The sequence below is a fragment of the Tiliqua scincoides genome, chromosome 1 (genome assembly GCF_035046505.1).
Source record: "Tiliqua scincoides isolate rTilSci1 chromosome 1, rTilSci1.hap2, whole genome shotgun sequence".
Taxonomy (NCBI): Eukaryota; Metazoa; Chordata; class Lepidosauria; order Squamata; family Scincidae; genus Tiliqua; species Tiliqua scincoides.
In genome coordinates, this window is record NC_089821.1 from 223,268,783 (window position 1) to 223,296,049 (window position 27,267).

The 27,267-nt window shown below is 40.8% G+C and overlaps 1 protein-coding gene across 1 annotated transcript in view; it reads right to left on the reverse strand.

Moving 5' to 3' along the window:
- PDE10A (phosphodiesterase 10A) overlaps positions 1-27,267 on the reverse strand; it is a 147,073-nt gene that overhangs the window by 45,957 nt on the left and 73,849 nt on the right. Inside the window, exons 4-10 of the mRNA XM_066611361.1 lie at positions 23,522-23,642; positions 18,020-18,069; positions 9,632-9,772; positions 6,435-6,590; positions 4,992-5,042; positions 2,431-2,489; positions 58-109 (exon numbers count right to left, since the gene is read on the reverse strand). Coding sequence (XP_066467458.1) covers positions 58-109; positions 2,431-2,489; positions 4,992-5,042; positions 6,435-6,590; positions 9,632-9,772; positions 18,020-18,069; positions 23,522-23,642 — 630 coding nt within the window. The remainder of the gene's footprint in view (positions 1-57; positions 110-2,430; positions 2,490-4,991; positions 5,043-6,434; positions 6,591-9,631; positions 9,773-18,019; positions 18,070-23,521; positions 23,643-27,267) is intronic.

Below are 27,267 nucleotides of genomic sequence, written 5' to 3' on the forward strand. Positions count from 1 at the left end.
CAAGAAAAACTGAAAAGTTTAATGCAATATTGAAATGTTAATAAAAGTATACCTTACCATGATATGTTCAAGTAGAGAATCTATAGCAACTATGTTATCAAAATATGTTCTGCAGAAGAAGAGAGAATGCTCTTATTAATAAAATTATCTTTAGATTTTACCATCACAATGACCTGATCTTATTTTTAGTGACCAATGAACACAATTTAGATTAAATATGGTTTAATTCAGGTATCAGAATACTCTGTGTCTTTGGAAAGGTGCTTGGCATGCAATTGTATGTTGCCCTGAGCAGCTGCTGTGCATTGCTGGAGAGGAGCTGCAAATGCTGGCTGGCGGAGGGCATGCTTGTGGGGGAAGGATGAGGAGGATTTCTGGCAAGGCTGGACAGCACGTTGTACACACGTAGAATCCCTTTTCACCTGCCCTTAGCATGTGAAAACAGCTGCAGATATATATCTCTGCCAGGATTAAGAACCCAATCCTAGGTATGTCTACTCTGAAGTAAGTCTCGGTCTAGTCAATGGAGCTTACTCCCAGGAAAGTGCCTAGGATTGCAGCCTAAGAGCCCAATCCTATGCATGTCTACTCAGAAGTCCACTTTAATGAATGGGGCTTACTGTAGATAGGATGGCAGCCTTAGCATCCAATCCTGTGCCTGTCTACTCAGAAGTCAGTCCCATTAGAGTCAATAGGGCTTCCTCCCAGGAAAGTGTGGAGAGGACTGCAGCCTCAGAGCCAAAGCCTATGGCTGTCTCCTCAGAAGTCAGTCCCAGTAGAAGCAGTGGGGCTTCCTCCCAGGAAAGTGTGGAGAGGACTGCAGCCTCAGAGCCCCTCCTCTGCCTGTCTCCTCAGAAGTCAGTCCCACTAGAGTCAACGGGGCTCACTGCGCCCTCGTACTTGTCAGCCAGAGTTGCCTGGTGCAGGAGGAAGCTTGCCTAGGAAAGGATGGGGTGGGGGGAGAAGAGGAGCCCTATGGGGGGGTTGTGCTGGGCTGGGCAGGCTGGGGGGACCCTTGTTCAGTGGCTGCGCTTTCGAGGGGAGGGAGGGAGGGAGGCACCGGGCTGGGAGGCGGAACTGAGCGCGGCGGCTGCTTGTTGCGGGGGAAGCCCATCAAAAAGGTGCATTAAAAAGGTGCCGGAACACCGTTCCGGTGCGTTCCATTAGAAAAAAAGTCCTGCTTACAACCATCCCATGAGGCAGATCAGACTGAGAATTAAAGTCTTGTGCAAGGTCACTCAGTGAGCTTCATGGCCGAGCAGGGATTTGTCCCACTTGTCAAAACTGAAAACTTTAGCTACCACATCATACCATTTTGGATATTGCTCCTTGAATTCCATGAAGCTTTAAAGTAGTTCTGTGAACCCATTTGAGAAAGGGCGATAGTCAAAAGCAAGACTCAAATCCCTTTAACGTTTCACTCCTGTAAACCAAGGTCTTCTTTTGCTGATGAAACTGCTTTAGATATCTTCACAATTTAGATATTCCTTCTTCACTGCTTTAGATATCTTCACAATTTTGTAAGATACTTTTGTATGCTAGGCTTATTTTAACACAATTTCATAGAATACAGTTACTAACAGAACAAGCCTATATATGTTTGCTCAGAAGTAAGCACCATCAAGTTCAATGGAAGTTACTCCTAGACAAGCGGGCATAGGATTGAAGCCTAAATCAATTTGTTGATGCAATGATGTCAGCAACGTTGATTTCAATTTTTCCTCTAACTCAGTATTTCTCAACATTGTCCTCCACCGTAACACTTCACATGGTCAAGCTATTCAAAGTACCACTGCAAGTAACTGGTGATGACTTTATTGCCAGTTACTTCTGGGTTGGGAGGCCAGATACAACACAACAAATACTAGTAAGAGGCTTAATATTACAGTTGGCCCTTGTTATCTGTGGGGAATTCACTCAAAGACCCCCCCAGGGTATGCAAATCCAAGGATTGTCATCATCAAAGGACTTCTGGAAGTGACTAGAAGTGCTTTCCAGTCACATCTGAAGGTGTTCTGAGATGCAGGGAGCAAAAAACCAGAAGGCTCCGGCAGGCTTTCTGAGGTGTGGCCTCTTCATGCCTCAGAACCCCACCCTCTTGAAGCAACTGGAAGACTCTTCTGGTCGCATCTGAGAGATACAGTGAGGCCCTCCTGACCTTCATTGGGTCAAGTCCACAGGTCCTGAACCTGAAAATAAGGAGGACCAACCTGTATATAGTAACCTGGCAAATTGGCTTATCGTATTTGTATTTCTTGAATACAGTCACCCGTTTCACTGCTTGCATTATACAACTCTAATAACAGATAGTTTTAAACACATTTCCAGAGAAATAAGTAAATACAGTTAGAGAGAAATAAGCATGTATCAATTAAGTAAGAAAAATCCACATGATACTGCTACTGAGATGGAGCTGGATGCTTCGCTTACCTTGATACATCAAGCAAGAAGTCATTCAGCTCGGTCTGTTTAGCTAGCCCCCTGCATACCTGATGGAAATAATGGAAACACTATTGCTTATTTAAGTCGAATTTGAGAATCAATGTAACTCAATGTAACTCAATAGAACATAATGTTATCCATCCAGTCTGCTTACTAATAAAAAACAAATTGACATATAGTTTATTACACAAAAATGTAACCAAAAGAAGCTATGTGCTTGTTGTATTTCAATTTCAGATCACTTATTGCATAAATGCAGATATGCCAAGCCAGATAATTACTACTTTAAGCTCTAAAAACACTTCTCATTCAGTGAGTTCAAAGAGTTTACTACATTTGGATACGCCTTTCGATATAAATTCTAAATGCAAAAACCTATCATATGAAGGTATGAATTGGAGAAAAACTTTCTAATCAAGTTTATAGAGGATATGGCATATCCATGTGACATAAGCTTTGATCAGGTGTCGGATGACTTCCAGAGGTAGAGCGGGAGTGGGAATTCAGAAGTATGACAGCATGGGATAGGGTGTTTGTCAGCAGTCTTTCCCCTCCATCATGTGGAACATGACCATGCTTGTAACACCAGAACAGGGGCTCACAGCCGATTCTACAAATATGTCTAGAAAGCTTTATTCCAATGCTCTCATCTATATAGCAACCACGGCTAAGATGTGAGTTATGTCATCTTCTATCAACTTCCTTTGCCCAAAAATACCTACCTGCTTTGTGTTGTTTCTTTAGGGGACATAAGGAAGGCGAAGCAAGACAGGCCCAGATCTACCACCATTGCCCAGTCCATGCCTCATTTGAGCCAGACCCACCTGTGTTGTTGGGCCTAGAAAATAAACAGTTGTCTGGAGATCGTTGTGAAAGGGTAGTACTTAAGAACCCTGTGTGTGTGCATGCAAGGGTGTGTACAAGCACGTGCACCCCCTTCTCTTCCTGGTTGAGATTTAAAAGAGTCAGCTCGAGAATTTATATAAATATCCTCCCCATGAGTGGGAATATTCACTCTTGCTAACTGGGCAAAAAGGATCTTCTTAAAAATGGTGCTCTGCTTATATTTAGCAGGTAAAAAGCAATGGTCCCAATTCACACACTTAAGCACAATGTCCTTTTTAGTGACTGTTTGCTGGTGTTTCTTCTGCAGTTTTTTCTTTAATATGAGCACTTTAGAGGCAGAGATCCATTTATTTAGTCAAGTAAACAATTTTGTGAACTTTTTTTGTCAAACACTAAATAATATTCATCATCATCCTAGCAGCAGCAGCTGTGTAGAAAATTGAGTCAATGAAGTGTTGCAGCTATGAGTAAGGAGTATCTAATGTCCCTAAGTGAGAGGGGAGATATTTATTAGGGATGGGGTCCATTTGAGTTTTTTTAATCCCACTGATTCAGTGGGAGAGACCTAAAGACATGTTTAAGCCCAATGCCAGTACCAGGTTGCCAGAGGCCCCAAGGAAAAGCCCTGTACTGGACTCCCCCCATGCCACCCGTACCCACCCTCTATTTGAAAACTGGGTACTTCCACTAGTACTGAAGATTCCACTGGTACTGAGGATTCAGGGGTCAGCTTGGCCAGGAGGACCCTCTGATGGGTATACACCCTTGATCAGTGCCTGACCTGGCCAACTCTTAACACCACTCCTGTGATCCAAACTCTAAAGATTGCAGTATATTGCAATACAGTATTTCTATGTTTTTAATAGTGAGGGCTGGCCTTGAAAAGAAGAGGTTGGAAAAGTACGTTTCTATAGTTCAGGTCCAGTCTGACATGCACTCATTTTGGCTGCCTCTACAGTATTGTAAGTCATTTCTGTCCATGATCCAAATTTCATGGTGAAGGTGGAGAGCTAATAGGGGGACTCATTTAGGCCCTAGACACTGCCAGGAATATGCAAAGCAGATGCACATATATGGCAGAGACTATGAGAAATGCAGTCCTCAGCAGTGCCGTCAGGTAACATAGTGACTACATTTCCAGTTTCCTAGAAGTCCAAGAATGTGCACAACAGTAGATGCTAAGCATCTATATATACTCACAGGCAGCTACTAGGGCTAAAAGAATCCCTGCTGCAAGCCCTCCACACTACTTTCCCATTGGAAAGGGAAAAGAAGGGGTTGCCAATAGGGGCAAGGAAGACACAGGAACAACATTAGGCGTAAGATGGAGCTTGATATGAATTGAGCTCAAGATAAAATAGAATTACTGAAATAACTCATTTCACTCAAGCCAAAAGCAAACTGTGCCAGAGAGAATTCCACACACCAATAATTTAGAGGGCACAGTTGTTTACTCTGGTACACACTGACCTTTTGGGACAGGAGACTTTAAGTGAACAAATCAATCCAGGACCTAAAAGATCGCTTGCTGTGGCATAAACAAGAAGTTACTGAGAATGGTGCAGAAGTATATGCAATTACTGAAATACACCATGATTATACTCTCTTCAACTTTTGACATCTGATGTTTTATATCCTTAGAATTACTTAACTGCTTTTCTTTAAAACAAAAAACAAAACTAAGAGTTAATTCAGAGACTTACTTCTACTTGGTGTATTGCTACTGAAGCCCAAGCAAGATTGGCAGTTGCAACCTGAAACATGATAGAAAATCCTTGTTCCTTGAAAGATGTCAAAGTCACTTGCAATAACTTATTAATTACCCTACAAAAAAAAAAGAGCTGTACTCAGGGTTCCTTCCTGGGTCATGCACTCAGGATAACTGGGGTTTAAATATTACATTAACTACATTATTAAAATGGTTCTGTCATGCAGGAATTAACATCATAATAATGATGTGTTTTCTCATTTAGTCACCATGGCTGTTAAAATATCTGTTAATATTACATACTGCATTTTAAGATCATTAAATACAAGACTCCCATTGAGTTTGCCACTTTATGGGCAATATATGAAGACTACATGAAAGATAAATTAGTATTTTTTCTGTAAGGGCTGGCCAAAGTAAAATCAAAACTTATAAAAACAGAGGATAAAGTCCTTCCCTCTGCATCAGCTGGTCTTCTCACACACGTACACAGGTGACCATGCACTGAAGCACATCAATCATTACTTTAAAAAAGCAGACCCAGGCTATCCAGCTAATCCGTTGTACCCCCAGGTCCTGAAACACAAGCCATATACAGCCAAGGGTTGGTCAAGAAGGAAAAGGAAGGAGCCCTTTGTTTAGCTTTAATGCTGATCTTTCCCCTTTAGATTGCCAAGGGAAGATTCATGACCTGAATTCTTTCATATTCAGGTTAATGGTCACTGAAATGATTTGAGAACAAAGAGTCTTTCTGGATTTTATTAACCAATTTATGATCCAACTAATCTTGCCCAATGATAATATCACATAATCTAGAATTAGCAAATGAAAACTGATAAATTTGTGAAAATTATCAACCTATCAATAAACATATGCATCTTATTGCAACTGGAATTTAAGCTGCTATAAGCTCAGTCTGGGGGCAAACCACAGGTCACATACAAATAAATGTGCATAATAAAGTCCTGATTTTTTTAAAGCTATGACAAGCAGCCTTCAGAGCCTTTGATTTTAAGAAGAAAGGTGGTGGAAACAGGGTACTTTTTCCCCACACTGGCCATCTTCACTCTTAAAATACACACTCCAGCTACCTTTATTCCCATATGGGATATCATATGTATATTTACAAGGGAAACATGTAACTGAAACCCTAAGTGGGGAGAAGCAGCTATGGGAAGCAATCATGAATAGAAACACAGTCGGCAGAAAAAGGACTATTTACACAGGAATACAAGCCTTTGCTCCAAATCACTGTCTTGCAGTGTGTGTGTGTGTGTGTGTTTTTTTTTAACAGGGCTTCATCACCTACATCTGTGTACAACATGTAGTTATAAAAAGCAAAATTTGTTTATAAAAAGCAAATCTGAGCCATTGCTATGCAAGTAGTAGACACCTTCTCAAAAGCATTTAAAAGTTCACTGCATCATTTAGGTTTTACCTCTTGATGACTGAGATGGAAAGTATCATTGCCCCAGTGCCGATACAGCTCCAGGATGCCAATCAAGTCACCAATTGCAGTAACAATTGGCAAGCAAAGCACAGACTGGATGCGAGTCCCTGCTTCCAGTCCAGTACCTTTGGGAAACCGCTCATCCTAAAAAGGCATTATGATTTTATGTTAATAATAAAACATTTGTTTCAGATTATTAGAATGAGTCAATTTTGTCTATCAATACATTCCAGTAAAGAGCTTTGAATAAAGACTGAGGATACTGCCACTGAAAACCCATCTTCCGCACAAACTTATTGAATGGCCTTCAGAAGACACTATTACAGACTCCATTCGTTGTTGCTAAATACTAATGATCATCCTTACAGGGTTGTGTTGAGGAAGGAAAGAAACATCATGCATGATTAAATGTTATAGAAATTATCAATAATAAAAGCAGCAGTCACAACAGTACCTCTTTGGATAAAATCTGTAAAAATCTTTTTTAAAAATCTTTTATAAACATAAGGCCAGCTGCATAATCAGGGATGGATGTTTGCTCTTGATTTTATGAATCCTGTAATAATCAATGGTATAGGAAAGCAGCTTATGCAGGTGGTCTACAACCCTGTGCACATGAAACCACTCTGCTTTTTTTTTATTCAGGAAAATCATCTGAGACTGTAGGCTATTAATCAGATTATTACAGTGTTACCCAGGGTTAGTTAGTGGGCATAAATGGGTTACCCAGGGGGAACTGGAGAGAGAAAACAGTGGATTTTGAGATATGTGAAGGAAGGGGGAAAGGATGAAAGTTACAAGAGTGAATGAAAAGAAAAGGAAAGAGTTCCTGCTGCTTGGACCATGGAAAAAGGCCATGGCTGGATGGCAGTCTCTGCATCCTGACCTAGAGACTACAAGAAAAGAGCAAGCCCCTTGGTGGTTCATGAAATCACTTCAGTTCTTTGCAGTGGGGGAGTTAGTCTATCCTACCAGACAAACCCTCCTAACCAGCACTACAAATACTCAAAAGAAGCCCACCATGGGCAGCTCAGTTGTTTGAGAAGCTGTAGTGACAGTTACAGGAGTTCCCTAACATAGAGGACTGAGGTTGGTCTCAGGCCTCCACTAAAACAATTCAAAAATAGAAGAATCCTAACAGACAAACAACTCACATAAACACATACAAAGAAAGAAAAGAAGCACTGTGTCATCAGCTTGATTGCTCACAAGAACAAGAAAGCCAGTAGGGAACCTGGCAGGTCTTTAGCAAGTCTGCATCAAGGACCAAGGTTACTAGACTGGTTCCGCAAGCTTGAGTGTGCTGCACCACAGGAGCTACAGAGCAAGAGTGCTAAGACCAGGTGATTCTCTTGTTTTCAAGTGGGGATTAAAAGGTGGAGAGAGGGCTCAGGAATTAGCCCCACAAGCTAGGCAGTAGCCTAGTAACAGAGTGAAGAGAGGCAGGAGAGCTACTGCTGCTTTCCTAGGAGAAAGACACACAGCAAGGTTGTACACAAAAAACCGATCAGCATTCTGGAACATCAGCTTTGGTTGCATTTGGGGAGAGAAGTAGGGTGAGGTTTAGAAAAGAAATAGGAGAAGGCGTTACCAATCCTGAGTCTGGCTTGGCTTGGCTGTCCTTGGACTGTGGCTGAATTAGAGTGACTTAACACAGCCCCAGGAAGTGAAACACAGGAATGCAGGAGCAGAAAGGCAGACAAAAAAGCAGTGGTTGAAAGACATGGGGTCTTTCATGGAGCAAGCTCATTAAGGTACCTTCTCCTGAACCTTGATGTTTAAATGCCAGTCCTGAATGGGTCTTTCTATTGCTCTTTCACCTTGCTAAGTATGTGGTAACTGGCCAGGGGGTTTCATCAGCATGGCTCCTTGACTGAACTTGGCCAACCAACTTGAAGTTGGTGAGGACAGCTAGGAGTGGGGACCTTATTTTGTGTTGTTCACAACTTATTTGCTCCAAATCAGGAGGCTCTTAGGAGGTGTTTTTTGTTCATAGATCAAATACACTATAAAAGAAAGCTGTGGCTTACCCATGGAATTTTCCAAGAAGCAAGCAAGGCTTTTTTCAGGCCAGCGTGGTAAAGTGTGCGTGTAATTGCTCTAATAAAAAGTACAGCCTTCCTCTTGACCTGTCAGATCCGAGGCCTTTTGCCATCAGTTCTGATTTAAAGTCACATTATTAGCCTGGAGTGTGCCTTTCTGGCAAGCATCCACATACATGTTTATGTACATGTGTGTCACACTTCATGCATAAAAGAAAAATTGCTCACCAGACAACACTGTGTCCAACAGCCACACAAACAGCATATTCAGTGCTGCCAGAATAGACAACAGTAAATACTTGGTAGGTGGTGTACCTAGGGTTCAAGCAACCTCAGTCTCAAGACTAATTGGAAATCCTCCCCAGGTCACACTTTTGTGAATACAGTAGAAGATATAGAGATTTTATGCATCAAAGTATGTGCTGTATAAACACCTTCTGAAAACTTTGTAGTGATTGGCAACAGATTAATTTCTGAAGCTATTTTACCTTTTCCTGTCTCAAAAGAGTTGATATGTGAACTGTTTATAGAACTTAGAAAACACAGATATGACTATAACCAGCTCTTGACCTTTCCACTTTATTATAATTTCTGTTCACTTTTTAGGACATATGGTCATGCATTAGCATCCACAGGGGTTTTGGTTTCCACAGTGGTTCTGGGAATGGAACCCCCATGTATGCTGATGCACAACTGTTCCCAGAACCCCCATGGATACAGAAACCCACGGATGATCAAATCTGCTATGAGGGCACACCAAAGAGCATTATGGGTGCCTGGGAGGTCTCCTGGATCTGCAGAAGACCTTCTAGGGCCTCTGGAAGGCTTAAAATTGCAACTTCCAGTTTTCAGGTCCAAACTATAAGTTATGATTTTAGGCCTTCCAGAGGCCCTCGAAGGCCTTCTGAGAGCTGGGGAGGCTTCACTGACCCTCAAAAGGCCTTCTGCAGTGGCTGGAGTGCAGTTCTGGTTGCGTTCAGAGGGTTCAGGTTGGGCCCAGTGCAAGTTGGGTGACCTGCGTTGAGTCAGATCTGTGGATAAAAAATCTGCAGGTGATCAGGCACCACCTGTGTTACCAAGTTTGGTTCTTCTCAACTTCTAAATTAAATTGCTAAAAAAAAAAAAAAAAAGATAGCAATTTACCCCCAAAATATCTTCTACCAATAATGTTCTCCGAGATTTGGCTACATGTGCAGATATTGTGGTGCCAAGTGAAACGGGCCCTACAGGAACAAGCTTTGGTTGTCCACCCTTTGGTCCTGGTGGTGTGAAAACACAGAGACTCTGAGGAAGAACAAAACAAAACAAAAAAAAGGAAGTACAATTAGAAATTTGGCTATTCATAGCAAATTATAATTTTATGTCACAAAATATCTGATAATTATCTATAAAAAGTTTAGCATTACTTTTGGAAATGCAAAAATATGAAAAGTGATCATTTATTTTAAACACACACACACACTCAACAAAATAGGGCACTTGCCATGAGTTGTGTAGAATTTAATGTTTGTGATAGTTTCTGACATATATATTGTCACATTATTTATATATATATATATATATATATATATATATATATATATATATATATATATATATATATATATATATATATATTGTGTGTGTGTGTGTGTGTGTGTGTGTCAGAAACTATCACAAACATTAAATTCTACACAACTCATGGCAAGTGCCCTATTCTGTTGAATATCATTCAACAAGCATAAATGGTAAGATTGTATTCAATATCAGGTCTTCCAGTTACAAAGTATAGTTGTATATTCCTTAGCAACAGGGATGCGGACTGGCACCCCCGTTGTCAAGCAAGGCTTGACGCTATATGAAGCCAATGAAGACAAGGAGAAGCAATGCTCCCCTTGCCTCTGGGCCTTTTCTGAGCCTCACAGAGGCAGCATGCGACTGCACACTGCCTCTGCAAGGCTCAGAATGCCCCAAACCTGTGAAAGATGTGACTTCCAGTTTCCCAATAAATGGGAAGTTGTGTCTCTCACACAATTTGGGCATTCTGAACCTTGCAGAGGCTCAGAAAAGCCTCCAGAGGCTAGGAGAGCAGAGCTCCCCTCAGCTTCATAGGTTTGGGGGGGGGGGTGTGCAGGGACCAGCGATGGCATTGCATATGCGGCCTGTCGCTGGTCGGAGCATCACAAAACAGCACTCACCTGCATTAGGATAAAATCAATCTTGTTGCAGCACTTATAGAACTTAAAACTGTATTCGTCAGCCTCCATTCATAACATGGGGCTGAGGATGGAAAATGAGAGCACACCCAGTTGGTGCTTGTTTGACAGGCGTGAAGCTTAATAGACAGTGGCCAGAACTGGAGTTTCTTCCTCAGTCCAGCTCCGGAAAGCAACCCCCCACCCACCCTTCCCTTTAGTGCAGTCTGAGATTAGCTGATTGCTCCCTTTTGGGAGACAGGTAGGAATTTTTTGCTACTAGATTGACTAGCCATAACAGACAGGGGTGTTATTTTTTTTTTTTTTGCCTTCCCCATATTGGCATTTGTCTGGGATGGTTGACATTGTTTTTTGCATCACTTTTGTTCCTTTTATCTTACTTTTTGGTCACTTTAAGCAGATGCTATGCAGGCTAGGGAGATGGAGTAGGTTGCTTGGCATGCATCCTGAGGAAGCAAGGCCAGTGGGTGAACTAGTATCACTCCTCAAATGTTTGCCAGCTCTAGGAAGCTGGCTGGTGAACCATTTGGCTTGGAATGCCAGGGCAACCTCCACTGTTTTTCTGGCATGTGTTGCCCCTGTACAGGTCAGCTGCCTCTATCCTAATGCATTGGCAGTGAGAAACTTGAGCCATCCAAGTGTTACATCACAGCTTTGAGTCAGAATGCAGCTTTGAGTCATATATTCCCCAACCCTTGGGGAATATATGGTCACCCCACTGACTCCCCTAAGTTATATGTCCATGCACTGGGGGAAGAATTTGGTTATATGCTGCAGGTGTGTTTACCTGAAGTTATTTTAAATAAAATGGCCCCGCTTAATCCAAGACTCTGTCTCATGTGTTTACTGTGGGGTGCATGAGCAATACATTTTTGGTTCTCCAGATAAACAATTTTCTGAATAACCAGAAAACATGTTCAATGTATTTTGAGAATTAAAGCTGCAATCCTATGCATCCTTACCCAAGAGTTCCACTGAAATCAATGGGTCTTACTTCTGAGTAGACATATATAAGATATTAAGACAATCTGAAAAGTTAACAAATGCTTCCAAGAAAAAGTTACAATTATCCTAAAGCTGTTAGGCTTTACTATTACAGCTAAAGAAGCATAGCATTTATACTTCAAAATGGAGATCTAAATAATGGTAAGTTAATATAGACCTTTAGCTTATCCAAAGATTTGTTATTTGCCTTATCTTTAAAATTGAAACGTGTTTAAGATGTTTATCTGTGGCATTTAAAGTGCCTCTTCACATTTAGCAGGGAAAGAGCAAATGTCCCTTTTCACCTCAGCATGGTGTCTTTTCCAGTGGCTGTTGCTGGTGTCTCTGCTGTTCAGATGGGCCCTTCTTTATCCACAGGTTCATAACCCCGAACACAACTGAAAGCACCTTCCGGTCATGTCCAGGAAGCTTTCTGAGGAGGCTGCACATGGCCTCCCTGTGCCTCAAAGGCCTTAGTAGGCCCCACAGGTGTTAGAAAGCCACTTCCGCTTTTTGTGAAAAACAAATATGCTTTCTAAGGCAGTCAGGAAGCCTTTTAAGACTCAGGGAGGCCTCATGCGAACCTCAGAAAGCCTCCCAGACAAAGGAGAATTCTTAATAATAATAATTTATGCCAAACTGTGTCCAACTTTTTTTTTACCGTGTTTTATTTGTATCGCTTTGAAACAATAAATTTGCAAAGATGAGAATTATGTGTTTTACCTTATCTATGGTCACCTTTACAAAACATCTATGAAAAAAGGACATCGGGGGCGGAGCTAACTTTCAGCAAAGTTGCAGTGAACTTTGGGGGTTCCCGAAGAGACTGCGAAATAGATATGTTTTCATGTGCCTAAACAACTAAGGCACACTTCGGTGCCAGGAAGACAGTACGAAGAGCTGAGAGCTTGAACGGGGGGGTCCTTAGAAACAGGCAATTTCAAGGATTTCTCTCTGTTTTGCTCTGTGCTGAAGCATATCTATCCCGGGCACCATCTTTGAAAAGCTCGGAGAGCTGAAAACCCGTCCTCCCACGGCCTAGATACAACAACATCGCAGCGAAAAAAGCTATTAAGAGTGAGTGAACATGGCTCGTTAAAAAGTTTTACTGAGAACTGTAAGTAAGAAGTCTGGAGGAGGAGGAGATAATTCAAGATTATTCACGCTGGCCGTTAGCCACCCAGGGGGGGAATAGGTGAATTGGTATTTCCCCTGCTGGAGTAAGTACAAGATTATATTTTTTTTAATGGTATGTACAGAAGAGAAATAAATAAGTAATCTTCAACGAAGGAAATAAAGTCTACCTTCATTTTCCCAGCAAAAAGCCTTTATTTAAGCCCGGATTCTGCTACTTTCGGTTTCGGTTTCTCAGCAAGAGGCTTGAATTTTTTTCTTCTTCTTCTTTTGGTCATTTAAAGGCATACTAACCTAATTTGAGTGTGGATTTGATTGACTTTTTTTTGATATAAAAATTTGGAAAGTAGCCCTGGATATAAAATTAGAAAGTAGCCCTGTAGGAAGTGGCTCGAGTTGGTGTTGATAAAAATGGCTTTTGAAAATCTAGAAGATGATCGTGAAAGCCAGGCCTTGTTGGTGGACTTTCTGATGGATTTTAGAAGAGAAATGGAGCAACAAGTCAGAGAACTCTCTGAACAAATTGGGCAAATAAGCTCCTCCCTTGTAAACTCGCAAGAACAGATTATAAACAATAGAGAAGAAAAAAGAATGGATCAGATGTCGGGTGAAGTTAAAGAAGTGGAGTATTTTGAAATGGGACATGAGATGGAAGAAGCAGATGTCATAATAACTGAGAATCTTAAGGAAGAAAAAAGACGAAATGTTCAGAGAGCAAGCTGTCTCAAGAAGAGGAAGAATTTATGGATTGAATTCAAGAATAACAGAATGAAAAAGAAGAAAGAAAAACAGAGGGGGGGGACTTAAGAAGAAAAAGAAGAAGTGGAAGAACCAGTAGGAGGACTAAGAGGGAACACCAATAAGATAGAGTACAAAGTAAACAATAAGAAGAAGGGCAAAATGGTTGAATAATAAATAGAATTTATATATATATATATATTAAATTAAAGTAGATGCAAATGAAAATTTGAAATATAAATATTGCGGAAATTAAGTGGTATTAAGATATAATATTTTATTAATTAGATTAAATTAAAGTGGATGAAAAGGGAATTTGGAATATAAGTATTGTGAAAATTAAAGTGGTAAATATATGAAATAAATTAGATGGAACTGCAATTTTGGAATATAAGTATTGTGGATAAGCGAAGTATAATATTTTTGTAATTGGAGATATTCGTTTTTAGATGTGATATTAGAAATTAAGAATCAGATAAGAGATTGTATTTTAGAGGTTAGTTTAGTGGTAAGAAGAATCTATAAGTAAAAATTTGAAGCCTTTTTTGATTGGATAGTTATGGAAAATGATGTATAACATGTTATAAGAGATATTGAAAGAGGTAATACCATTGTAATCAGAGACTTTTTTTTAGATGTCATATTAGAAATTAAGAATTAGATAAGAAAGATTTTATTTTAGGGACTAGTTTAGTGGTAAGAAGAGTGTATAAGTAAAAGTTTGAATTGTGTTTTTTTTTATGATGGGATAGATAAGGTTAGAGGAAAAATATGGAATGTTAAAGTATTAACCAGTACGGTTAAAGAATATGATAATTTTTGTATTGATTATTAATTTTGTTTGGATTAATGTTTGTTGTAATCGATGGCCACCACCCTCGTGTGTAACCTATGTAGTCCTAGCCCTAAGTCTATCCAATTTTCCTTACCTGTATCTGTAATAAATAAATAAAGCATAAAAAAAAATCCCACAAAAAAAAAAGAAAAAGAAAAAAGGACATAAAAAACAGAATAATCCCTAATACTTAGGTCAGTCGGATACATGATTTAGTTGCTCTGTTTCATTAATGGTTTAGCAGAGTCACAAGATGGCACTATCACACAGAATTAAGAAACTATTTCAGTATTTTCTATTCTAGAAAAACAGATGGATAAATTTACCTTAAAGCACGAATGAGTGGGGAGGGGGGCAAAGACCCTAGGTGAACATCTATTCATCTAAGGTGTTACTACCCAATATTATCAACATCTCCTATCCTCACACATTTTCCCAGGTATTCCTGGTATTACATCATGTATTTCCTTCCTGTGAAAGGAAGAAGTGTTTAATTATTTTTATCTATTTATAAATAAATTTATATGCCCTTTTGTTCTTGAAACTGTATGACTGTTGACAATCAGGTTAAAAAAAATAACCGAAAAACACTGAAAAACTTCTTAATAGCATATCACAGCATTAAATAGAGCCAGTCTTTGGAAATAAAGGAAGATGCTAGCTGACTCTTTGGGAGCAAGGAATTCCACAATCTGGGGGCTGCCACACAGAAGGTTCTCTTACACATTTTCTCTAAACAGCAGCTCAGATGGATGCAGGATATGCAAGATAGCTTTTCCAGTTTATCTCAAAGGGTAAACAGCATAGCATGGAAAGAGATTTTCCTTTCAGTATTCTTGTCCAAAATCATTTAGGCAGCCAACTTATATACATTTACCAAGAAATGTCCCTCTGAATTTAGAGGGGCTTACTTCTGAGAAGACCTGTGTAGGATTGTGCTGCTAGTGCTTTAAAGGGACTTTCAATTTAGCCCAGAAACAGATCAGTAGCCAGCACAATTGGAGTGTAGCAAAGCAGTCATATCCCACAAAGGTGAGTAGTCCTGATCAGAACTTCTGATGTAGCATTTTGCCCCAATTGAAGTTTCCAGATGCTCTTCAAATACAGTCCTGCATTGAGAGCATCACAGTAGTCTGATCTTAAAGTACCTAAAACATGCATCACATTGGCCATATCTGCCTTCTCAAAGAACAGTCACTGTCAGAGCACCAGACCACTGTGCAACAGCACTCCTGCTACAGCTGCCATCTCAGCATCTGGTAGCAAAACTGATCATGGAGCAGCTGTAGACTTGGTCCTTCTAGGAAATGCAACCCCATCCAAAATCAGCTTAAATCCTATTCCTTGACTTGAATTCCCGCTGACCAGGAGCACCTTCTTCTTGCCTAAATTAAACATCAATTTGTCAGCTCATATTCAGTCTTTCACTGACTTCAATTTAAAACTTTCAGAAAATTCCCCAAACTAAACACCAACAGGTCACTAAGACATTTAAACTAAAAATTTTCAGGTACCATAGGTCCTCTTTATCAACAGATTCGGAATCCACCGATTTGACCCATCGCAGGTTCTGAACCTGTGGCTGAAGGACCCATTGAAGACTCCCAGATACAAACAGATGTCATGTCTAGGAGGTCTTCCGCAGCCTCCCGCAACTCAGAATGCCTGCCAGAGCCTTCTGGCAGGCATTTACAATTTTTGCGAAACCAAAGATCAACCTGTACTTAAATGTGAAATTGTGGAAGAAAAATCAGCCTTCACATGAAATAGCTGGAATTTGGTCAAAGCAGATTTTTTAAAAACCTAAAAAAAAAAACTTTTGGCTTATCTGGCTAGTTTAGGTAACTAGTGGAAATCCTTTTTAATGACAGGTTTGTTAAATTTGTGGATCGACAAGCTATACTGAAGAAAACATAGCTCTTACAAAGATAATCCTACACTATATATTGAAATTCTTTAAGCATGTAGAAAAAGCTGATGCAGTGAAAAATACATGCTTGAAATCTTAATAAAATGATACATTCTTACATAAAGAAACTCCTACAGAAACTTAGCAGTCCTAGGATAAGAAGTAGCTATTAATAATTCTTGTTGGTTGGTTGAGAGTTGGTTAAAAGACAGGAAAACAAAAAGTACAGTTAAATGGACCACGTTAACAGTGAAAGGAAGAAAATAGAGGCAAATGACATATGAAATATGTCAGTAAAGTCAAACCAATAATTTTTTCAGTTTAGTAATATAAGCTGGTAAAGCTTACCAAACAGGAGTTCCTATAACAAGTGCAAAGTGTTAAAACTACAGGGAAAGGGAATATAAATAGGGAAGTAACAAAAGGAAAATGAGAAAATCAGAAATTATTTCTTAAAACTTAAAAGTTTTAAACACCATGTGTGTATTACTTGGCCTTGGGATCCTACAAGGTTCTATCTTGTCCCTATGTTGTTCAAATAACTACACAAAACCCCTGGATGTAGTTGTCAGAAGATCTGAGTTGCAATGTTACCAATGTGCAGATTATACCCAGCTTTCTCTTATAGTGTCATCTGATCCAAGGGAGTTGATGAACATTTTGAACTGGTGCCTGAAAATGATGATAGGGAGGATGTGGACTAGTAAACTGAAACTTAATCTAGATAAGACAGATGTGTTCATGGCCAGTAGAAGAGCTTATCTAAGAAGTGATATTCTGTTCTGTTCTGGATGGGGTTGTACTCTCTCTGAAGGAGAAGGCACAGTCTGGAGGGAAGTCAGGGGTCCTGGACCCTGCTTTGATCTTGTTTATTCAGGTGGTGGAAATGGCTAGGAACACCTTTTCCAGTTTAAACTGGCACACCAGCTATGGCTCCTCCCTGAGAGTGTAAACTGGCCACTGTTGTGCATGCTTGCTCACATCCTTTTTGGATGACTGCAATACTCTCTGTGTGCAGTTGACTTTGAAGGCAACCAGAAACTACAACCTGTTTCAAAATGCTACTACTGAGACCTTTCAATGTGGAGAGATACCATTTAAGTGGTGGTTCTATTATATATAGCAGGGGGAACATAATTGTCCTTATTCATTCCAGCATAGCAATATTCAGCTATTTCATGAAATCACACTTGTATCTCTCTCTTCTCCTCTGGTCTGTTAGAAAAGCTGTACTCTGCATGTCACTGCCTGATGAAGTGCATGATGTGCTTATGGGGCAGGGCCAACCACTGTGGAACTCTCTTCCCTGTAAAGTCCATTCTGCTTCCTCCCTGCTAGTCTTTAGGAAGGAAATTCATTTATTCTGCTCTGCCTTTGAGACAACTTGATTGCTGCTCCCACAAATGCTTTTACAGAACAATCAGGTTCAAGTCTACTCAGAAATAAGCCCCATTCAATTCAGTGGAACTTACTCCCAAGTAATAGTGTATTGGATTGCAGACAGCCCAATCCTATCCCCCACTATTTTATGCTATGCAGCTGCACTGAGAAGACCTTTGGCAGTGGAGTGGAAAAATCAATTTGTCCACCAGTGCAATTCATTAGCACAGCTGCACTGATAAAACTTATAATCAATTTATAATCAATTCCTGCTACATTTTGTACAATATATTACACGTAGAACTGTAGAAAGGGCATTCTTCCTGTAATACACAGCTCTCCAAATTTATACTTACATTATTGCAGTCACCCAGGAAATACAGTGCAAATCCATCAGCATTTGTAGCTGCCAAAGCAAAAACAAAAAAACACAATTCAAAAGATGAGCATATCATTCAGTGAGATTACAGACTGTCTCTCAACAGCCAGAATTATCTACGAACAGGTAAAACATAACATGCTACTTTTGTTTCCTTCAGTGATCACTGGTTTAGGAGAAATTGGAAAGGAAAAATTGTTCACCTGTAACTACAGCCCTTTAAGTGGTCATCGGTGCAGACATACTCTGGAGTTCTGCACATCACAGAACCGACCTCAGAAGCTTCCAGAGCTTTGTTGAATATTCTTCCCCTGCTCTTGCATGTGGGGAACCCCACAAGCATTGTGTGTTTTGAAGGCAGAAAAAACAGCCAATCCCTCAGTTCCTTTTAAGATCTCCTAAATTCAAACTACAATGTCAGAAGAGAGAAACAGCACTTGTGGCAGACCTACAGAGGAATGGTTGGATGGGTCATGTGTTTCCACAGATGACCAATCAAAAAATCACAGCTACAGGTAAGCAACATGTTCTCTTCTTCACTGTCTCTGAAAAGCCACATAATACACAGCTAGCTTCCCTCCCCCTTACACAGAGGTCAGTGCAAGGCAGTGCAAGGAGAAGACATTCTACAGAACCAGGCAACCAAACAAGGTATAGGCTCTTATCCTTATGTCTGGGGCATAGTTCTTGATGAACATCCATGAAGTTGACCAAGTTGTTGTTCTGCAGAACTCTCAGAAGGAAACATGTCTCAGACTGGTGGTAGAAACCACTCTGGTAGAATGTGTTCTGGAGCCTCTTTCACAGCCAACTGGTGAGTTAGGGAGGTAGCCATAATCACCCAGTGAGTCAGATGTTAAGTACTATATTAACATATTTACCCTTAATAACAGCCTGTTGTCTGTCCTAAATGATACAGTTTTACGAACACAAAATGAAAGGGTTTGTTTAAGATTAAACATGTACAAGTTCTTTCGTCATCCAGAGTCAAGCTTTGAAAGAACACGGGCAATCCTAAATATTGCTTAATATGGAGTGTTGAGTACACTCCATATTAAGCAATATTTAGGATTGCTTTAGGCAATATTTAGGACACTTTAGGCAAGGAGGCAATGTCTGCAGAGCACACAGAGGATCCCTTGTGCTGAAATAACTACTATGAGAAATGCTATCTTGGTCACAAGTACGAGGTTCAGATCTACTCGTAGGTTTAGATCTACTGAAGCCACCAGCTCAAATGAATTGCCCCAAAATTGGTACAAGATTAAAAACAAAATTCAAGATGAGACCAGAGGATTTATAGGTTAAATAGATCTTCGGCAAAACCAAGGATCAACAGGTGCAAGAAGACATGTATATCATGTGCTCCCAGATGGAGGGCAGAGATGGAATCAAGATGGACTCTCAATTAAGACAGAGATCACGATGAAGAGTTTTGCATGCAGGTTCAATCCCTGGCATCTCTAGATAAGACAGATAAAAATTCCTTTCTGAAACCCAAGAGAACTGCTGCTAGCTGGTTGGCTGAAAGTTATTAGATCCCATGCCTGCACAGAAGCATTTCCACTTCCACCAAATCTTGTGAACTGAAGATTTTCTTGAATAGGCTAAGATGTGGAAATACAGACCTTTTGAGTCTATGTCTGCAAACTAGACTTCTTCACAGAGATGCATCAGGATGTTTACTATTGATATTATGCAGATATTCATGATCTGGATGAAAGAACTGACATTCTATAGGGGAAACCACTGCCCTCTCTCTTCATTACCAGGAAGTGTCCTCCAATAAAAGAATAGATGAAAACTGCAGTAAAAATTTTGTAACATTTTGTTTTGAAGGACCAAAGACAAAGAGAGATATTCCTCACCATTCCTCACTGGTGGTCAAAAAGGAACTGTGGGATTGGGCATTCCTCCTCCTGCAAGGCATACAGTATGCACAGAATTGTCCCCACTATGCAGCAGGAGCAGAATGATTGACAGAGCTTTGGAAACTTCAAAGGAAGGTTCTGAGCATGTGCAGAAGTCCACCAACAGCCCAATCCTAACTACGATGCAGCCGTGCCAACGGTGTGGGCAATGGAGGGGGGAAACAGTCCAGAGGCATCCTCAAGGTAAGGGGACTTTTGTCCCTTAACCCAGGTCTCCTCTGCTTCAAATGGTTCTCCTTGGACCTGTTTTATTTTAACAGGTGTTTTAAAGGTGCAAGTCTGAGGAGAGTAAGAGAAAGGAAAGGAGATAGGTTAGGGTCTAGTACATGCTGGTGCTGCTGAGATCCAACTCTCCCTCTCTCAGTCCACCTACCACCCACCTCCCCCTGCCAGATACTCTCTCTTTCCTCCCCATCTCATTCCACTGCCACTCACCACTGACTTACCTTCACTCCTGTAGGTAGCTGGCAGTGGTAGTGGGCCTCTAGCGCTGCCACTACTTGCAGGGGACAACCCAAAATGGTTGCTGGTGTTGCACACAGTGCACCACTATATAGCCATTTATAACTGCCGAACTGTTCCCCACTGTCATAAAGAGCAACTTAGGCCTAGTTAGGATTGGGCCTGCCTGTGATTGCACAGAAAATATTAAGAATGAGGCTCAACACCATCAGTTTAGGCCTTAAGACAATGGGGTTTTTTTTTGGTCACATTCCACATAATAACTTATCACTGCTAAGAAATTCTTGGCTATAAATACTGCTAGTGTGAACTGTCTCCATGTTTATCTTGTACATTTTTAAGCTTTTCACTAGACTTGGCTTCATTTTCTCTTGAACTTAACTCTGTTTCTCCCCCCTTCTGTAATATCTCATACACACATCTGCCAAATGAGGATTACTGTGAACTGTAATCCACAAAAGTTTATGCTATAGTACAATTATTAGTCTTGAATGTGCTGCAAAATGTTTGGGTATCACAGCTTTATTAACCAGTGAAGCTAGCCTGTCTCTGTCTCTCTTGCCTTTCTGCCTGCTTGCTGGCTTTTGTCCATTCAGTGTGACACAAGACATGACCTGTTCCAGGCAAGACTATATTGGGAAACAGCATGACTCAAAGAAGTCTAGGTGCAGCACAAACTTGCCTGTTGTTACATAAATGGATTTATTTATAATTCTGCAGCAGTTATATGGTAAACTACAAACGTGGTATAAACTTCAGAAACCACATTTGTGAAAGTTTATGTGATCTCTGCCAAAGATCTCCAGCAGCTCATGGATCGTTTTAGCAAGGCCTGCCAAGATTTTGGACTGACAATCAGCCTGAAGAAAACACAGGTCATGGTTCAGGATGTGGACTCACCTCCCTGCATTACAATTTCTGAGCATGAACTGGAGGTTGTCCATGACTTTGTGTACCTTGGCTCAACGATCTCCGACACTCATTCTCTCGATACCGAGCTAAACAAGCGCATCGGTAAAGCAGCTACCACGCTTTCCAGACTCACAAAGAGAGTCTGGTCCAACAAGAAGCTGACGGAACAAACCAAGATCCAGGTCTACAGAGCTTGCGTCCTGAGTACACTTCTGTACTGCAGCGAGTCATGGACTCTTCGCTCACAACAGGAGAGGAAACTGAGCGCTTTCCACATGCGCTGCCTCCGACGCATCCTCGGCATCACCTGGCAGGACAAAGTTCCAAACAACACAGTCCTGGAACGTGCTGGAATCCCTAGCATGTATTCACTGCTGAAACAGAGACGCCTGCGTTGGCTTGGTCATGTCGTGAGAATGGATGATGGCCGGATCCCAAAGGATCTCCTCTATGGAGAACTCGTGCAAGGAAAGCGCCCTACAGGTAGACCACAGCTGCGATACAAGGACATCTGCAAGAGGGATCTGAAGGCCTTAGGGATGGACCTCAACAAGTGGGAAACCCTGGCCTCTGAGCGGCCTGCTTGGAGGCAGGCTGTGCAGCATGGCCTTTCCCAGTTTGAAGAGACACTTTGCCAACAGTCTGAGGCTAAGAGGCAAAGAAGGAAGGCCCATAGCCAGGGAGACAGACCAGGGACAGACTGCACTTGCTCCCGGTGTGGAAGGGATTGTCACTCCCGGATTGGCCTTTTCAGCCACACTAGACGCTGTGCCAGAACCACCTTTCGGAGCGCGATACCATAGTCTTTCGAGACTGAAGGTTGCCAATACAATACAAATGTGATAGTAAGCTTCGGCATAGACAGTGGCATACCAAGAGGGGGGTGTGAGGCATCCCAGGTTCCATGTGAAAGTGTCATGTAGGGGTGCACAAGAGTATGAGGCAGAGATGGTTATCACTGCATCTTGTGTTTCTCAGAGCAGCTGCTTCTTTGTGAACCCCCTTCTGGTCCCCCCTTCACTCCAAGCTCAGCCAGAAGGAAGGACCAGAAGGGGATACCTGAAGAAGCGGCAGCTCCAAGATGGATCATGGGCCTACTGCCACCACCTACCCCCTGAAACTCAGCTGAGGTGAAAGTGGGCAACTTCAGATTGCCAAGTTTCAAGGCAGACAATGGCCATCACCACCTCATCCCCCCTAACAGCTTGGGAGGAGGCTGTAGTAATTGTCTGCCCTAAAACTTGGCTGAGCTGAAGTTACCTGCTTTCACCTCGGCTGATTTTCAAGGTAACCGAATGAGAGCAGGTGGCGGCAGCAGACCCACAATCTGTCTCAGAGCTGCTGTTTCCATCTAATCCATCTCAGAGCCACTGCCATAACTGGCTTGGGAGGAGGCAGTGGCAACAATCAGTTGCCTTTGAACTTGGCCGAGTTGAAGGCACCCGTTTTCAGTTCAGTCAAGTTTCAGGGCAGCTGATGGGAGGAAGTGTCGGCAGCAGCCTTGAAACTCAGTCAAGCTGAAGGCATCAACTTTCACCTTGGCTGAGTTTCAGGGCAAAAGACCACTGCCAGCACCTCCCCCTCCAAACTGGCTGCGCTTTCAAACATCAAGCTATCACCATTTCAAGCTTCGTAACAACAGCACCTAACAACTACTGTTGCATGGAAGAATATCAATTCAAAGGATAAACAAAACACATAAAATAGGCATCAGATAATCAGCTGATGTCAGTGCATATGGAAGGAGAAAAGTTTTAATTAAAATCTGGTTATCAGTTATGGTTTACGCTAAGATCATAAATCCACACATGCATGTTTTTAATTAAAACATGCCAAATAGAAAAATTATGTAAATATGTAAGTAGAAAAAGCTACAGTCCAGTATTTTACTTTTGTTTGATTATAAGATATGAATTATATATGTTCAGTTGTTCAAGGGTGACTTAAAAGGGAATACTTGAGTGGTTTGCATTGGCCTTTATCCTGCAATGAAATCAATCATGGATGGATATTCAGCCTCCAAAACAGCCCTAAAGTACAAGAAATTTCTGGCACTGATGCTATTTTGGGATAAGGTCCAGAATGCGTGCAGTCCCTAATAAAAATGCTCCAAACAATATTTTAGAAACCAATACATAGATTTTAGTTCAAAGACACCAAAAATGTTTTCTTACCCATTTGAATGATACTACCCAGTTCATATAAGAGCAGGTGATTGTTCCCTCCTATATCCAACCGCTGCTCTATATAGCTGTTCAGTTCATATACCACTCCTTGAATATCAGTATTCTGGTACTATAGAAAACAAATACAAATGTCAGAATTAGCAAACTGCTATGAAAAATACCAAGAAAACATTTATTAGTATTTATGCTTAGAAGATGTTATTATGGAGCTGAAGAATCTGAGAATTCAACCAAGAAAGTAAGAGGTAAAGAGCTTAAAGGAAAAACAAATACTATTTGCTTAAATGACTGTCCCCAACAGTGAAAGGTGCCCAGAAAGCAGATGTTTAACACAAGAGTGAGAAGTTTCTTCCACATGGAACAGTGTCATGCGTGGCAACAGGCTCCATTCTGCACTTCATTCAGCAGCAGCTGAATGCTGGATATTTGATGGATACTGTCAGCAGTTATGTATTTGCTTTCCTTGCTCTAAGGCAGGGAAACTATGGCTTAGTCCAAACTATGGCCCACAGTGTGCCTGCGTAATGATCCTGGGCATGGTGCAGCAGTGGCGAAGCCTTACCGTTCTATGCTGCAACCTCCGATCCTCGTGCTCGATCTTTTATTTACACAACTTTCAAGGCAGTTTACATGGCAGATTAGTCTAAATCACCATTTTACAATGGGGTTTTTACAAATATATTCTGTGAATGACAGGATTCTCAGTTACCAGATATTGCCTTCACAGTGTGGTTATCTCTTCTGGCTGTGCCCCATCGAGCTTCAGTAGGCAATCATAAATCAAGCCTCACGGTCATTCTCTAGCTGGCCTTCTCACAAACTCCCACGTTTCTGCAGATGCCCGATCTTGTCTGATCTCAAAAGTTAAGCAGCGTCAGGCCTGGTTAGTACTTGGATGGGAGACCGCCTGGGAATACCGGGTGCTGTATGTTTCTACCATAGTCTTTCGAGACTGAAGGTTGCCAACTATCTCTCACTGGGTGGCTAATCAGCTCAACAGCAACTCCATCCTACCACAATGGGCACTGCAGCTTGTCACAGCCTGATATTCTGTATCCCATCGAAAAGCACAACCACAGATTCTCCTGCTTAGCTCTTCAGACAGTACTGGCAGCTCAACCATCAGTCCACACCTCTTGCCTGACATCTTTGCAGAAACTCGCACTGGGCAGCCACTTCCACTGCACAGAAGGCTCTGCGCCCCAATTTCCTGGGCAAAGGAGTCGTTCCTGCAACAAATTTCTGCAAAGATTAGGCACAAAGATAAGAAGAGCTTGTGCCAGAGAACAGAGATTGTTATGCAGGTGTATTTGGTGCAGCCCATGGTCCGGAGTTTGGAGGCCCCTGCTCTAAGTGAATCTGAAATTCTCCTTTGTAACAGTTGATGTAAGGAGAATAACTTCTACGAAGCTTGAAAACCATGTGGTTGCCTGACTTGAAAATTCACATGAATGTTCAGGTGCTAATACTTTCTTCCTTTTCCTCTCAAAAATTCCATATACCTGCTAACATTTTCCTGGAAGATAGGCGGGCGGAGCTACCACTCAGTGAAGTAGCAGGGAACCTTGGAGGGCTCCGGGGGGGGGGGGGACGACTGCTAAACAGATGTGTTTTTCAAGGACCTCAATAATGAGGTACCATTATTTGTTGCCAAGAAGAAGGAACGAAGGCTGAGAGCGTTAACGGGGCAGACTCTTGAAACTGTTTCAGAGATATTTTCCCCAATATTGCTGTGTGCTGAATCACATCATATCCCGGACGCCATCTTTGGAGACGATTCGGACAGCTGAGGACTCCCCCCTCCCACGGCCTAGATAAAACATGAAAGCGAACAAAGCCTTTAACTGTGAGTAACCAGTTCATTAAAAGGCTATAAAAAGAATTGCAATCAAGAGGTTGGAAGGAGGGAAAGACAACTTTAAGATTATTTACGTTGGCTTGCAGCCACCCAGAAGGGGAAAAGAGCGAATGTGAATTTAAAGAAGCCCCTGCTGGAGTAGTTTTTTCTTTTCTTTTTTGTAACAAGGATGATTGGAAGAAAAGGCAAAAAACAAGACAAGATAATTAAGGGAAGATAAAGGATTACCCTGTTGGAATGGTACGCATGAAAAGAAATTAACAATTAATCTTTAAAGGATGGAATAACTTTCACCTTCATTTTTGCCGCAAAAGGCTTGACTCAGGCCTGAACAATTAAAGCCAGAGTTGTATCAGCTTGATTTGATACTGATAAGAATGACATCAAAAAATTTAAAGGATGTTAGCAAAAGCCAGACATCATTAATGGATATGTTGTGAGAATTCAGAAAAGAACTGAAGAGGTTGGAAAACTACCTTAACAAATGAGGCAAGTTAACTCCTCCCTGACAGACAAACAAAGAAAAGTATATAGGGGATGGAAAAAAGAATGGACCAAACGTCAGATGAAACTAAAGAATTGGAGATTTTTGTAATGAGACAGGAGATGGAAAAAGCAGCATTTACTATTAGAACTCAGAATTTTCAGGAAGAAAAAAAGAGGGAACTCTCAGAGAAAGAGAGTGCATTCTTTCAAGAAGAAGAAGAATCTTTGGATTAAATTTGAAAAGAATAAAATGGAGAAAACGGAAGAAGAAAAGAGAGGGATTAAGAAATATAAGAGGAAGAAGGAATGGAAGAAGCAGTGGGAGGAGCAATAAGGAAAATATCAACAAGACAGAGAACAAAGAAAATACTAAGACAGGACGTGAAAATGGCTGAATAACAGGTAGAATTTTTTTGTAGATATTAATGGATTGAATTCTCCTCAGAAGTGAGTATTCCATTAATTATGTCAAATCAAAGCAGATGTAAATGAAAACAAAGTTGGAACACAAATATTAAGATAATTAAAGTGTTATTTTATATAAATTGTTTTATAGATGAAAATTTAATTCCAGAGGAAGTAGCAAAAATGTACCCTGGGTCATCAAATAACTGTTAGATATGCAAAGAGATTAAGGGAATTCTTTATTATATGTGGTGGTTATGTGGAAAGCAAAGAAATATTGGAAAGTGACATATATTGTTACAAGAGATATTGAATTGTGTCGTACCATTCAAACCGGAAATATTCCTCTTAAATGTGATATCAGAAATTGAAGACCAATATAAGAAACATTTTACTGTACATCTCAGTATAGCAGCAAGAATATTGTATGTGTAAAATCTGAAGCCTTTTTATGACTGGATAAATAATTTTAGATAAACAATATTGATTGTTTAGTTAAATCATTAATTAGTATAATGACAAATATGGTAATTTGTGTATCAATGACTATTTTTCTTTTTAGTTGTTGTTGATTTCTTTTTTGGATTAAGACATGTTGTAATCTATGGCCAATACCCTCATGTGTAACCTATGTAGTCCCAGCCCTAAGTCTAACCCATTTTCCTTACCTGTACCTGTAATAAATAAACTTTGCACACACACAAAAAAAACATTTTCCTGGAAGATGAATAATATTCTATTTCAACACATCATTGGCACTCATATCACATCTAAACTCTGCAATGGCTCTGTTTATATCAACCTTCTGTCAAAGTTGGATCTCTTTTTCCTACACCTCTTCTGTACCTTAAATGGATATTTAAAAAATTCAGTAGGTGAAGATTTTTCCTTTGTTGGGAAAGAAAGCTTCCCCTACTGGATTCCTGTGGGCCAGGCTATTGCTAAAACCACAATGTAGAGAGGGGAAGAGGACAGAAAGTTTGCC